At 37.0% G+C, this 15,271-nt stretch overlaps 1 protein-coding gene across 1 annotated transcript in view; it reads right to left on the reverse strand.

The window, feature by feature from the left end:
- Nucleotides 1-13,151, reverse strand: part of LOC149533572 (uncharacterized) — a 43,182-nt gene extending 30,031 nt beyond the window's left edge. Inside the window, exon 1 of the mRNA XM_089804176.1 lies at nucleotides 11,692-13,151. Within this exon, the coding sequence (XP_089660302.1) occupies nucleotides 11,971-12,615 (645 nt within the window). The 5' untranslated portion in view covers nucleotides 12,616-13,151 and the 3' untranslated portion in view covers nucleotides 11,692-11,970. The remainder of the gene's footprint in view (nucleotides 1-11,691) is intronic.
- Nucleotides 13,152-15,271: the final 2,120 nt, after the last annotated feature.

Consider the following 15,271-nt stretch of genomic DNA (forward strand, 5'->3'; position numbering starts at 1 on the left):
AAGTGGTCAGGTGGAACCCCTCTTACCTCCACCAAAGCAAAACTCATTTACAAACTCCTCTCAGATAGCCATGATATTTTTGAGCACCCTAACTCCAGCAGGAACAAGAACCTAGAACCCACTCAATGGAGCAAAAACCTTGCAGACTTATGGCAGCATAGACCCATGGAACCCAAGAAGTCTCTTTTTAGGCGGCTCTTTTTCCTGTATAAATTAACTATCAAGAAGCCTAATGGGGACATAAAAATTTGTTCATTCTGTAGAAGTTATGAATTATCTCACACATCCTTTTTGACCATTTCTTTGCCAGGGAGGTATGTGGGATCTTTGGTCTTTATTTGCACCAAAATCTCAGTCTTTTAAATATTTTAACTGGTAAGTTCTTGGGCGTGAATAACTGCAATAATTTACTTTGGTCTGTTCTTTCTATTGAATTGGTGTGATCTATTTGGAAAATGAGAATAAAGACATGTTTAATAGGAGTCTCTTCAGCAACTCATATAATAACATTTCCTTGCAGGTGACTGCCATTTTGAAGATTGATGAGAAGAGTTCATTAAACTATTAGAGGAAGGTAAAGTCAGGATGCTGAAAAATGAACTAGCATATGGATACACCACAGTTCAGGAACTTGCAAAGAGCATCCCCTTTGAAGAGGCCCTGAACCAAAAGAAAAGGTATGGAGAAGGTTGCTTTGGAAAAAGGAAAGACAGTTCAAGCTGCTCCAGTGTTTGTTCTGCCTCCACATGCTATCCCACAGAAAACAAGGGGAGGTGTTCAGGTTTTTTGGTTTGGAATGAAGGTCACTTTGGATGGATTGCTTGGGTTGCTCATCAGGGCAATGATCTCTGATCTATTAGCTGATTTTTAAATTTTTTTTTGCAGTGCTATTAATGTAACATCTCAGTAATTGTTGTACTCTCCATAAGACGACCTTCTAGTATGGGGCTTACCATTTTTTCATGACGAAAATATCCGTATGGAACTGGTAGTACATTGTAAATGCTGCTTTTTGATATACTCAATAGAAATAAAAAGTTAAAAACACTTCAGGGGCTGCAACTCGGCCTAAGGGTCATGGCAGAAGGGATGAATTTGATGGATGATTGGATAGAATGTTTGTATGGCTTTAACAGATTAAAAAGCATATGATAAAATTAAATGGAAATTTATCTTTGATTATATAAGATCTTTGGAGTTCGGAAATATCTTATCATTATGTATGTTAAGGTATTCTTCTTGGAATGTGTAATGTCCCCTTTTTTAGCAGCTTCCTGTAGTTGGCTAGGTTAGTTCACCATCGCTACCCTCGTGAGCTGGCAGTAGGATTTCAGAGTCTCAGTTATGTGGTTATAGGCTTTCCAACAGCCTATGGTGTGTTTTGGCTCCATTTGAGGGACTTATTATTTATAGTAAGTCAAATTGTTCATTCCAATGAGCTCAGTTGAGTTAGAGGATTTGGGTGATGCTCCCAGTTTTTATTTCGGACTTTCGACTTGGGCTTCAAGAATCTTGGAGGGAGCGTCTATTTATAGTAAGTCATCCCGTTAGGTTCATTCATCGTCTTTCATCATCAGGATCACTTTGTTGTTGTCAAATTTCGAATCTGATGCTTCTTTAGTTGTTTTCACAAGACAAGTGAATTATTATTATTATTCATCTAAATACACTGAGGTTGCTATTTTTGTTGGTGTTGTTTATTGGTCACCTCAGTATCATAGCTCGTTGGAACCGCGACGAAAAGTTTTAAATCGCAAGAACAAGAAACAATGGCCTTGCGTGTTAGAATTTTAAGTTATGGTAGAAAAGGTCATTTTCAGGAGCCAAAAGCACTTAATAAATTATATTAATGACACTTTAATATATTCTAATGTTGTGTAGAGTAAGCTTCTTAAGTGGAGTTCTTTTGGGAAACCGGTGCCATTTGGAGATTATAAATATGAGGACATTTGATGAGAAAAACATCCAATTATTTGATTATCTTATTTTGCTCTTGTTGTCTTTGTGACATTTTTGAGTTTGAAGTTTGTGCCTTTGTTGAAGTATAAGGGTTTGGGATCTACAGCTGAAGTATTGTAGATTTAATTCTAAGAATCCACATCTGAGGTATTGTGAACTTTTGAGTTTTATTATCGTCTTCTCTTTTTGTATTAACGGTGGCTGAGGAGCATTTATACAATTCTATATTATAATTTCTCTGTTGCTGGACGTGGGTTTAGTCTGTAGATTGGAGTTTGTTTTGGGTAGCATTTGTAAGAGTAGACTATGAATGCCAGATTGAAATTGGACCAGGCGGCTTTCAGTTTGACTTTGCAATTACATTTTATGTCAAAGACTAGGTTCTTAATTTGAAAAATTCAGTTTATATTACATTGTTTGAAAGCAAACAAGCTGGCTTCAAATTTTGATTTATAATCAGCCAACAATTAAATTCCCTTTTCATTATATTGCTATATGGTTTGTTGATGAATGAATTTAGAGGCTGGTGTGAATTGTTTCAAAATTGTTTATTGGCATTTGGTATTTATTTATGCAAAACTTATAAAGCCAAAATTAAGTAAATTTGCGATCAGTTTGTTGTACATCCTAATATTGTGTTTGAAAATTTATGACATCATAGATTCAGTTGTAATTGGGCTGCTTGCCAAGTGTTTGACAAAATGTCAGACCATCGAAATGTGAAAGAAACTAATGCTTGATTTAGCTATAACCAGATAGGGTTATTACAGTGGTATCAGAGCGATTTCCGGCCAGCTTGCAAGAATTGGGCTCAGTTTTTATTTTGTTTGGTGTTGACTTTGAAGATTTTCGGATTTGATTTCTAGAGTGACTAGCACTTTATTTTTTTCAGCTATGGACAGACATAGGACTGGCAGTTCTAGAAATCAAGGGAGTAATGAGGAAGTTAGCATAAAAATGAATGCCTTGCAAGAGAGTTTGAAGAAACTGAAGCTTCATCAGCAGAGGTTGGTGGAGAGCTTGTCAAATCCTAGGACAGTTGAGAGGGCGGCGAGGTATATAGTTTCTGTCTTAAGAAGGCCGATATTGAGGTTGAAGGGAAGCTTGAGTTTTCCTCGACAGGTGTTTATGATGCTGATGTACTTATATTTACTACAGCACCTGCTAGCCCCATCCGCAATGTTGATGGACTCATTTCACAGAGATCAGTAGATGTGTCAGTACCATTGGTGGATAGGACATTGAACTTTAGCAAGTTGAGGCTCCCAGAGTTGTTGCAACTAGTGCAAAAACAGTTGATGCAGTTGTTACTACTGACACTTCTGGCTCTCTCGAGGAGGGGATTATTATTGGAGATTTGTATGTGAATTATCATAGTGTTGCTCTAGTACGAGAGGCAACTGCTTCCTCAGGTGGGACCTTTGCATGTATGGAGCCACCCAGCTGTGATGTCGGTGATTTGTATGTTACAGTGGAGTTAGTAGATGTCGATGCAGATAGTATGGACACATTTGATGATGTTATGAGTTGCACCAGGTACAATATCTCTTGCCAGATATCAACTGATGACTCCGAGGAGGTTTTGGATGGGTCCCAGGATCAGTGTTTACAAGATCTATCCTTTGAGGTGGACGTTGAGACATGTGGGGATATTGATATTGTGAGGGCTCCCATTTCTTCAGATGAGGAGTTGACTGAGGTACATAGTAGTTGTATCTCGAATGCAGAGTTGTGCAAGGTCGATAGCACACATGCAATGAGTGATCTTGTGGTGCGCAATTCTAATTCGATTTCCTATCATAGTGCAATTTGTGAGACAAAGAGCTTGCATAAGAGGCAGGGGTTACAGAGGCATCATGTGACTTGTCAACTGAAGGTGAGTGATAGTGACATTTCTTCACCTCTTGAGCATTATGATGCTATTCGTCAGATGCTAGCTACATCTGGTTGGGGTGCTCCTATGTTAGATGAGCACGGTGATAATAGTCTTTCCCTAGCGGAGGTTCATATGCTTTGAGAGGTTGTCAGGATCTTGAAGCATAGTTACTCTCAATTAGTTGCTGACAGGGATTACCTTCTGGAGTGGGGTAGCACCTGTTATGGGACGTTGTTAGGGAAAGAGGAGGTAGTTGAGCTTACCCAGGAGCTTGAGGTGACTATGGACTCTCTTTAGTATACTCAGTTGGCTCTTCAAGAGTCACAGTTATAGTTGGATGATGTTATCGTGGAGTTAGAGCGCATACAGTCGAAACTAGCCCTAGACCCTATTCAGTTACATATTGTGGTTGGTGGTGAGTTTGCTTCCATGGTTGAGAATGATGGATGCGATGATATGGTTGACACATCCATCCAAGATATAGTTGCAGAAGATACGGATGAGATGAGAGTATCAGGGGAGTTGGGCTCTCATGCTGATTTGCTTCTGTCTGCTAGAGGCGAATCTATTTCTTCATCTCATACAGCTGATAGCATTGGGCAGTTGGCAGTGCCACATTTTCAAAGGGATCAACTATGGGTTGCAGGGGAGTAGGTTGATGCTTCCACATATAAATTCTACTGCACAAAGTCCTTCATGGAGTATTTGTTGGAGAGTTTGGTAGTGAGGGAGGATTCATACAGAGTGTCTAAGGGTACTCTCATCCGAGGCTCTCATGATATTCAGAGGTTGGTCGGAAAGATTGTAGAGACTCTATCTGCTATGCTTCACCACAGGGATTTTGAGGTTGGGTTTGCTAAGATAGTTGCCCAGGATCTTGCCTGACCAATAGTTTGAAGTCAAAGATTGGAGCCATCTTTTGATTCCCAATTCGATGATGATGAGCCCTTGATAGAGATTGGGAGTTTTTATCGGCATTACACTGTGAGGAGTGCTCATCATTTTTCTTTTGACCCAGAGGTAGAGGACTTAGTTTCACGTCAGTGTCAGTTAGCTCCAGTTTCATACCATCCATCATGGGATGGGTTAGCACCATCTTTTGCAGATGGGATTAAAAGTTGCTTGCAGTGTCTGCACACCCCAAACAGTTTGGTAGGGGTTGGAGTTGGTGGTAGTGTTTCAGGTACCTATGGTTGTTACCATCTCCGCAGTGCAATTGGGTGCGAGTATCAATTTGATGGGGACTCAGGTGTGGACAGTGTTGGTATTTCAGTTGGGTTGAGTTTCGATGAGTTGTTGCCTTCATCAACACCTCGGGTTAGTTTTTAGATAATTCTGATGTTGGTGTCCGTCATTTGAGTGTTGGTGCTATAGGAGTTGTTTGTACACAATAGGGATAGTACACAATTCTACCTTTGGGATCCAGGTGGATTGTGATGTCCATTTTGCTCTAGGATTGATTGGGGACAAGCAATCATAGGGAGGGAGGACTATTATGTCCCCTTTTTTAGCAGCTTCTTGCAGTTGGCTAGGTCAGTTCACCATCGCGGCCCTCGTGAGCTGGCAGTAGGATTTCAGGGTTTTAGTTATGTGGTTATAGGCTTTCCAACAGCCTATGGTGTGTTTTGGCTCCATTTGAGGGACTTACTATTTATAGTGAATCAAATTGTTCATTCTGATGAGCTCAATTGAGTTAGAGGAGTTGGGTGATGCTCTCAATTTTTATTTCGGGCTTCCGGATTGGGCTCCAAGAATCTTGGAGGGAGCATCTATTTATAGTAAGTCACCCCGTTAGGTTCATTCATCATCTTTCATCATCAGGATCACTTCGGTGTTGTCAGATTTTGAATTTAATGTTTCTTCAATTGTTTTTGCAAGACAGGGGAATTATTATATTATTCATCTAAATACGCTGAGGTTGCTATTTTTGTTGGTCACCTCAATATCATAGCTCGTTGGAACCAGGACGAAAAGTTTTAAATCATGGGAACAAGAAACAGTGGCCTTGCGTGTCAAAATTTTAAGTTATGGTGGAAAAGGTCATTTTCTGGAGCCAAAAGCAATTAATAAATTATATTCATGGCACTTTAATATACTCTAATGTTGTGTAGAGTAAGCTTCTTAAGTGGAGTTCTTTTGGGAAACCGGTGCCATTTGGAGATTATAAATATGAGGACATTTGATGAGAAAAGCATCCAATTATTTGATTATCTTATTTTGCTTTTGTTGTCTTTGTGACAATTCTGCGTCTGAAGTTTGTGCCCTTGTTGAAGTATAAGGGTTTGGAATCTACAGCTGAAGTATTGTAGATTTAATTTTGAGAATCCACAACTAAGGTATTGTGGACTTTTGAGTTTTATTATCGTCTCCTCTTTCTATATTAACTGTGGCTGAGGAGCATTTATACAGTTGAATATTATAATTTCTCTATTGCTAGACAAGGGTTTAGTCTGTAGATTGGGGTTTGTTTTGGGCAGCATTTGTAAGAGTAGACTGTAAACGCCAGATTGAAATTGGACCAGGCAGCTTTCAATTTGACTTTGCAATTACATTCTATGGCAAAGACCAGGTTCTTAATTTGTAAAATTCAGTTTATATTACATAGTTTGAAAGTAAACAGGCTGGCTTCAAATTCTGATTTATAATCAGCCAACAACTAAATTCCCTTTGCATTATATTGCTATATGGTTTGTTGATGAGTGAATTTAGAGGCTGGTGTGAATCATTTCAGAATTGTTTATTGGCGTTTGGTATTTGTTTATGCAAAACTTATAAGGCCAAAATTAAGTAAATTTGTGATCACTTTGTTGTACATCCTGATATTGTGTTTGAAAATTTAAGACATCATAGATTCAGTGGTAATTGGGTTGCTTGCCAAGTGTTTGACAAAATGTCAAACCATCGAAATGTGAAAGAAATTGATGCTTGATTTAGCTATAACTAGACAGGATTATTACAGAATGCTATTGCTCAAGTCATTATCAATGTCCTCCCAACTTGATCTTTAGAGGTCTATTAGACAAGGTTGTTCTTTAGTTTCTTCTCTCTTTGATATTGTTTTTAAAGCTTTTCGATATGCTTTAAGACATAACTGTCTAGGACACCCCCTTAAAGCTTTATCTTTGTCAATTGAGAATAAAATAGAATGTCAATTTGCTGATGGTGTTGCCTTGTTTACTGTGCATATGGAAGATAATATTATAAAGGTGCAAAAAATGATTAAATGCTAATATAGTGCTTCCAAGTTTGTCGTGCATAAATCCAGTAGCCTTAGTTGAAGCTACATCCTCAATGTTGGCTTGATAATGATGAGTGGTAGTGAAGGGCTCAAAACGAGAAAAATATCTTGGCATTCCTTTTGCTTGAAGTCCTTCAAAAGCCACGTGAGCCTAAGGTTATGAATAAGACAACTACAAATACAACTAAGGGGCATACTAAATTTAACAATTGCTAGAAGGTTTAGAGTGTGCCAAAAGGGACATTAACGCTTTATCTTATCTTATCTACTAGATTGGTATGATGTTCATATATAGGGTGCTTTAAAAAGTTGGTTAGAACATTCAAATCATCTTTATTCTATGCCTTATTGCTACCTTTTATGCACCTTTCAAATTGTGATCAGACATTTCAAAATTGTGGGATATTATTCGAATTTGCTTTGTTTATATGGCTAAAGTGCAAGCTCCCAATTGAGCAGGCCCTACAAAGTGCCTGTTGGGTTACCTGGCTTAGTTGTCTTGTGGATGGTGCCGTAGATTATGGGTTCAGTACTGGATTTGCACCTGTACTGTTTGTTCAAGGATTTACACCTACTCACTTTTCTTTTGAATAACAAAGCAACGTGCCAATGTGAGTCAAACTTTTCCAACTATTAATTTTGTGAATTCTAAAGGTTTTTTGTGTTTTTCATATTAAATATTATATATGAATATAAAAGTTATTAATGTGTGGGTTCAGTGAGAGATTTGCACTTGTATTGCTTTTTCAAGGATTTACACCTACCCACTTCTCTCTTGAATGACATAGCAACATGCCTAGGAGAGGCAACCTTTGCCAACTACTACGTATGTGAATTCCCAAGGTTATCTATGGTTTTCATATATAAATATTATATATGAAATATAAAAGTTATTAATGTATTCTATATTAATAACTTTTAAATTCCATATATTATATTTATAAATTATACATTATATACTATATTTTTACATTTCATATGTAATTTTTATATGTTTTTGTATCGACAAACCCAACTCAAAAAATAAATTCCCCAACTGGTGAACCAAACCCTCAAACCATAACCTGAGGCCAAACTAGAACTAGCAACTTAACTTTCATCTACTTAATCAAGCTCAATAGATTGCACTCAAAAAGAGTGGAAAACTTACTATATGTGCATTCCAACTTTTGCGTCCTTTCACAAAAACATGACTACAAGAAAGATGACACAAAGTTGTAGGATGTTGACACTAATTTGATGCCTCACCTTCCCAGCATATTTCTCTTCGGAAGTCTGAAAGCCAACAAACTTTAGTAGAAGTGGCAATGACACTAGCATTGCTTAGGGGTTCTCTAATGTTCCTGCAATTAATGTTGATGATGATATCAATGATTTCAAAATTCATTTAATAATTAAAAGTAGTTGTTGAACTTGACATTATCCTTTGAATATTGAACAGGGAACTTGAAATTTCAACAATGAAAATTTTATATTATTTATCATTTTTGTCTTAAATGGCATTCAAGATTATGGTGTCCTTATTGTTTATACGATGCTATGCGATATTCTAATCTTAATCCATTGTTTGTTTGTACGAACAAAACAAAACCCAAAAAGAAATTTCTTGATCCACTAACCTAAACCAGGATCTGTACTGGTGCAAAGCAGATAGTTTAGCTGAGTTCATTTGTAGGTGACAATTTCAGTCATTTGAAGCTTAAGTGTTAACACCAGCTCATCCAGTTGTTTGACTGATCTTCCTTAGGACTTGCTGAGTCATGTTCTGTTTAACTTTAGCTGTTACTTGAGGGAGTTACGTAGGAGAAATTAAGGCATAGTTTGTTTCAGTTTTACTAGCTCTTTGCAAACACCGTAGGAGTGATTATTTATGTATTGGATGGTTGAAGTTAATCTAGCTGTTTAAGATTCCATCGAAGAGTTAATTTAGGAGACTGTTGATGATAAAGGGGGCAGCTGAAAATGCAGAGTCCAGGGGAGAGAAAGTTCTGAAGATGTCATTTGCTATTACCGAATAAAGAATACTGTGAAGGAAATTCTGAGAGTTTATTAAGATTTTTGAACCTCTCTGTCTATTGTTCCTCTGTTTTACAAAATACATGTTCACAAATTCGCACATATGCGGTTTGACTATGTCACTTCTGTGGAATTTCTGCATCATGTGCCATAACCAGCACCATAGCAACTTTGCAGATGGTCCCTGATACTTTTATTTTTGTTTCACTTAATCCTGAAAACAGGCTATGATGTTTAACCATAGATTCTAGACCAAAACTTCAACATCAATATCTGAAAGCATCGACTCTACATTCATTTCTCAAAGTTTCCTTATTGATTCTATAAACTTTAGAGTAATTATTTTTGCAGTAAGACATTTCAAAAATCACTTCTAATGACCATTTGGAGTGAGCTCTAGCAAATTTGTTTCTAGGTGCTCTCCCAAAATACTTTTGTGTATTCCTTTTTGTTTGGCATTGATTTGTCCATTCAAAGTATACCAACTTCGTTTTAGAAGAAGAAGAAGATACTTTTTTATGAATTTAAAGTTGTAGATTAGATGTATGTATAGTAAACTAATTGATGATGGCAAAACACAAATAAAAAGTCATAGAAAGTAACCTGATATTTGACCATGTTAACCAAAATGTGACAAACTATTTGATAACACAAAATAAGTTGTAGATTAGATGTATGTATAGTATGCTAATTGATGATGGTAAAACACAAATAAAATGTCATAGAAAGTAACCTGATATTTGACCGTGTTAACCAAAATGTGACTAACTATTTGATAACACAAAATAAGTTGTAGATTAGATGTATGTATAGTATACTAATTGATGATGGTAAAACACAAACAATAAGTCGTAGGAAGCAACCTGATATTTGACCGTGGATAACACAAAATGAAAATAGCTGTAAACATCAGGTGCATGTGGTACTGGCCTTTAGACATGGTTGCAAGACCAGAGGGAAATTAATAAAAAGAATTAATAGGTTACACAGTAGGTATGGTAACAATGAAAATTGTAGCATGCCTAGAACCATAATGTTCAGAGTGTGCATCTAAAATAAACTCACAAATCTGAGCCAAGCAGGCAGCAGTGAACTTGACTAGGTCAACTTGAATGAGTTTGCCAGGAATCTGCAAAGCCTTCTACATTTCCATGTTTCTCTCTAAGATTTGTCTGAGAGTTGATCAGTGTTGAGCACACTTTGTTACGCCATTATCGGAAACCTTATGCTTAAGCTTAAAATCCTCATCTACATTTACAGCATTCACTCTTTCTAATATCCACTTCTTTAACCCTAAGCAGTTTGTTTGATCCAAAGTAACGAGACTTGGACCCAGCTCGGACTCAGCAAGGGTAACTTGACTCGTGACCCAGCTCAGACTCACTTGCAACTCAGCAAAGTGATTAAACCCTTGAAATTTAGAGATTTTTTTGGATTTAAATTAATTCCATGCACCCATTATTGAACAAAGATTAAAGACACAATAACATCATAAAAAAGGAAGGTAATTTGATCACATACATAACATATATCAATTATGTAACTACAAAGGCAAAAAAGAAAAAAATCAGCCGAGTTAGATGAGTCAGCCGAGTCACCTAGACGAGTCAGCTGAGTCACCCTGCCGAGTCAGGCGAGTCAGGCAAGTCAGCTCAGTTGACTTGCCGAGCCAAGGTCACAGGTCATTTTGACCCGGCTGAGACAACTTGACTCGCCGACTCAGACGACTCGCCTGACTTGCGGCAAGTCTTGTTACTATGGTTTGATCTATCAATGACTACAAATTGTTTGAACTTTGATTGATGAGCAATTTCTCCAATTATCTCCTTGGTGTAAGACGGTGACTAGTCCATAAAAATTTAGAAGTTTGCAGCTTGTTCCAGCAATTTGAAAGGATTGACAGATTTGACTAATTTATTTATATTATTAAAAGATAAAATAGAATCCATAAATATCCAATTTATTTTTAAGTGCAAGTTTGCCTATTTGAGCCTGAATGACCCCAATCCCAATCATATGCTTAAAACCATTTATTAATTATGACTCCCAGTTGTGGGTTCTTCTCATGCAAGCCCAAGGTTCAACTCCATTGGCTGGGTTTATCTGGCTGTTCGCCTCGGGGACCCTGTCTTAGAGCTAATCTCCAGACCGTGTGGCTGCCCCTATCAATTTCCCTTTGAAAAATAAACTATGACTTTCAAGTGATAATGATGTGTGATGCTGTGAAATTACTACTAAATTTCTGCTTCAAATGGAAGAACCTATTTATCTGGTTTACTGATTTTCATAATTCCTTTTAAGGACTTCTATGAGAACTTTAAGAGAAACCGACCCGGATATTCAAAATGATACAGCATCAAACCATGGCTACAGCTTCTGTAATACTTGGGTGATGAAGAAATTGTTTGCTAAAAATTATGTTTAATTGCTCACTCCTTGCTCTAGTACAATTCTCATTCCACAAATAATAATGCAATTTTCTGTAATGCGTTTAAGAAGCAACAAAACTTCTAGCTGTTAAACGGTCACCAATTAGATCACATTGAATGTCTGCAGTGAAAGAAATTAGCTCACTTAACAATTTAGTAGCTCCTGTGCATACCTTGCTTGACGAACAACTAAAGGCCGAATGCATGGCAGGAAAATATACTCCCGAAATGTCATATATTCACAGCCAAAACCTTGTCGAGGAGGGCCTGTCTGCCTTCTGCTAAAGACTTTATTAATATGTTTGTCGTGGTTTTTGAGTCCTGACTCTCACTGTCTAGTTCAAAAAAATATAATTTAATGTACGCACTCTCATTCCCAAAATCACAATTTAAGATTGGATTGAGGTCTTTGTGCGTTTGGAAGCATTTGAAATTGCATTTTCATAAAGTGTCTACAGCCTTGTAGATTCAGGATGCGCTCTAATAATGTTTCTAACAAACCTTGCCTCTGGCATCGTCAATACTGTGTAAAGAGAAAGGCTCGGGCCATTCATGGATTTGATTTTCTGCCAAACTACAAACCTAGGCCTCGTAACCTTCTCCAAATTTATGCGCAACAAATTGGATTTCGTAACTCTATTATTTGGAGGGAGCTGCATGTCTTTAACTAGAAAGTCCATCGTCTCACGAACTGTTTCCTTGGACATACGAAGCACTGTAGGTGAAGCCCGGCATAGTTGCCAGGTCTCCTCAACCGAGAGCCCGCAGAGTTTGAGATGTTCTATCTTGGCCTTCAACGTTTCCATGCGGCCAGTGGCCACTTTACTTACAATATATTTGTACGCATTGCTTTCTTTATCGGGGCAAATCTCCTGAATGAGATCAGCTTGAGCAGGCGTTAGAGAAGTGCGTCGCAGAAAGAACGGATCTAGCCGTATGAGTCGTAAGTGCTCCGGGCCCTGAAAACCCCGTCTCTCCCAGAAAACAACGGAGGGCTTCAGGGTCTTCTCCAGGTTACAACCCAAAATGACGGCATTTCTAAGAATGTGTTTGATGAGCAACTGTTGGGACTGAAATAGATTCTTAAGAAACTCCATCTTCGGAAGAAGGTCGTGCTTGAGGCTAAGGGTAAAGATGAATGGATTGCGCTCCAGAAGCTTGGCCAGAGTTTCACCTTAAAAGCCGAAATCTTCCAACAATTTGATTTTGGGTTCCAATATTTTTTCTGCATTTGTGGTGATCACTGATGGTTGTCTGATCATTATTTTGGCAATTTGGACATGAGAAGCCGTATCTGCTCAGCATATCAGTACACTGTTCGACCTTGTCGAGCGTTTGAAGCCTCTGCAAGGAGGGTTTCCATTGAAACATACGATTGATGTCCTTGGCAGAAATGTTGAATCTGGCGGAGGCGAAGTGGGAAAATAGGTTATGCGGACGAGCATGGTTAGTGACAAGGGTTGAGTAGAGATTGCGCAGATGGAATGGAACGAGAAACAACTTGCGGCATAACATGGTGGTCATGGATGGAGCTGCCACGGGAAGAATGCAGTCGGAAACAATAAGCATTTGCAAACGCCGTCCACAGCTGCTAAATGTATCATTCGCTGCTGAACATTTTCTGTAATAAATCAAATGTGATTATGTCTTTGTATGTTTATATGCTAAATTTGTGCATATGTATTTCTGTTTATGATTTTAGATATTTTTACTTCTTTGTAAAGGACGGATATAATTTCATTTATGTATCTTAATTTTTCAATTAAATTGCAGATCATATAGCTTTAAAAAAAAATTAAATGTAATTTCCAATGTCTATTTTTTTTTCATTTTAAATTGTTTTATAAATTATATTTTTTATTAATTCTATAAGAATATCTTAATTTTTGTACAGACTTATGCATTTTGCATCTTTTTAAATATAAAATGAGTTGGAATGCACCTCACTTTGAGCATTAAAATAGTTGCTTCTCAAATTTTTAAACAATTTTGTTTTCGTGGCTCCTTCAGGGCACTTCAAGTTTTCAAATTACATTGTCACGTGTTTTCATCCACATCATAAACCATTAACCTCATTAACCTTTAAAAGGTTATTAGGTCCATTTGGTTGTGGGAATAGGAATAGCTATTTTGGAATAGAAAATGGGGTTTACATATTTCTATTCTATGTTTGGTTCATCTAGAATTTGATGAGAATTCACAGACCCAAAAATTTATGTTTTCTAAGGCTCGTTTGGCTGCGGGAATAGGAATAGCTATTCTAGAATACTTATTTTGGAATAGAAAATGGGGGTACATATTCCTATTCTCTGTTTGATTCAACTAGAATTTGATGGGGAATTCAGAGACCCAAAAATTTATGTTTTCTAAAATAAATAAAACTAGAATAGGAATACGTATTCCAATTCCACCTATTTAGGTGGAATTGCAAAACTTCATTTTTGGGCTAAAATTGGAATATGTATTCCTATTTTATTTTGTATTCTAATTTCGATTTGGTGCATCCAAGTGAAGAATTCAAAATTTAAAGAATTTACATATGCCTATTCCACTTGTATTCCCATTGCCATACGGGCACTAAAATAAATAAAACTAAAATAGGAATACTTATTACAATTCCACCTATTTAAGTGGAACTGCAAAACTTAACTTTTGGGCCAAAATTGGAATACGTATTCCTATTTTATTTCATATTCCAATTCTGATTTGGTGCATCCAAACGAAAAATTCAAAATTTTAAGAATTTACATATGCCTATTCCACTTGTATTCCCGTTGCCAAACGGTCCCGGAGTTTGAATCTCTATTTTGACCCAAAATCTTAACCTCTTGTTTCAAATGAGTTAAGGGCCCATTTGATTGTTGGAATAGGAATAGAAAAATTAGAATACTTTTTCTATTTTCTATTTGGTTTGTCACTTGGAATAGGGAATAGGAATACGTATTCCCATTTTGCCTCTAAAATGAGCTTACACCCATTCCAAAAAATAAGTGTTATTGGAATAGCCATTCCTATTCCCAATATTACATACCTAAATATTAAGATAAAAATTTCAAACACACTTTCCCTACCATTAATCTTAACCTCCAAAAGCTAACAAGGTTAAGTTTTGGGGTACGCGACTATCCTCCCTACAAAATGCACCATTTGACCAAATTTCAAAAAATTGAAAACACGGTAAAAATTTTATGAAATTTTCAGCATTTTATTTTTATAATTTGCATATTTGATTGAAAATAACAAAAACTTTGAGAAAAATTCATTGTGTTTTTATGAATTTGAAAAATAATAAAATTGTTTTGACTTTTTTTTTTTTGGTTTTGTCTTCAGTGCATTTTGTGGAGATTAGCCGGCACCTGTTTTGGTTAGACCTCTTAACCCGAGTAGATAAAGGATAATAATTGAAAATTGAACCACCTCAAATGCAAGTGTAAGATGATCAGCCAAGAGGGAACATAATCAATGTTTTGAAGGTATTCCATGGAGAATTTGAAATCTGCAAGGCGAGTCTATCCACATCATAGGATAGATCATCATGGCTCGATGCAACCCTAGACGCAATGTTGGGAATATGAGTCAGAGATGTAATCTTCAAAGCATCTATGTGTAATAAACTGCGCTTGCCTTCTCTCTAGTCTGAAGATTGATGCTGAGATCTTCACTTCAAACTCCAGCTCCACCACTCCATTTCCACCGTTCTATAAATAATTTCTAGAATACTTCAATTTAGGAGTAGTTTAAACAAGAAGCATG

Source organism: Cupressus sempervirens, chromosome 10 (genome assembly GCF_028749045.1).
Source record: "Cupressus sempervirens isolate cs-2001-9-10 chromosome 10, ASM2874904v1, whole genome shotgun sequence".
NCBI classification, from domain to species: Eukaryota; Viridiplantae; Streptophyta; class Pinopsida; order Cupressales; family Cupressaceae; genus Cupressus; species Cupressus sempervirens.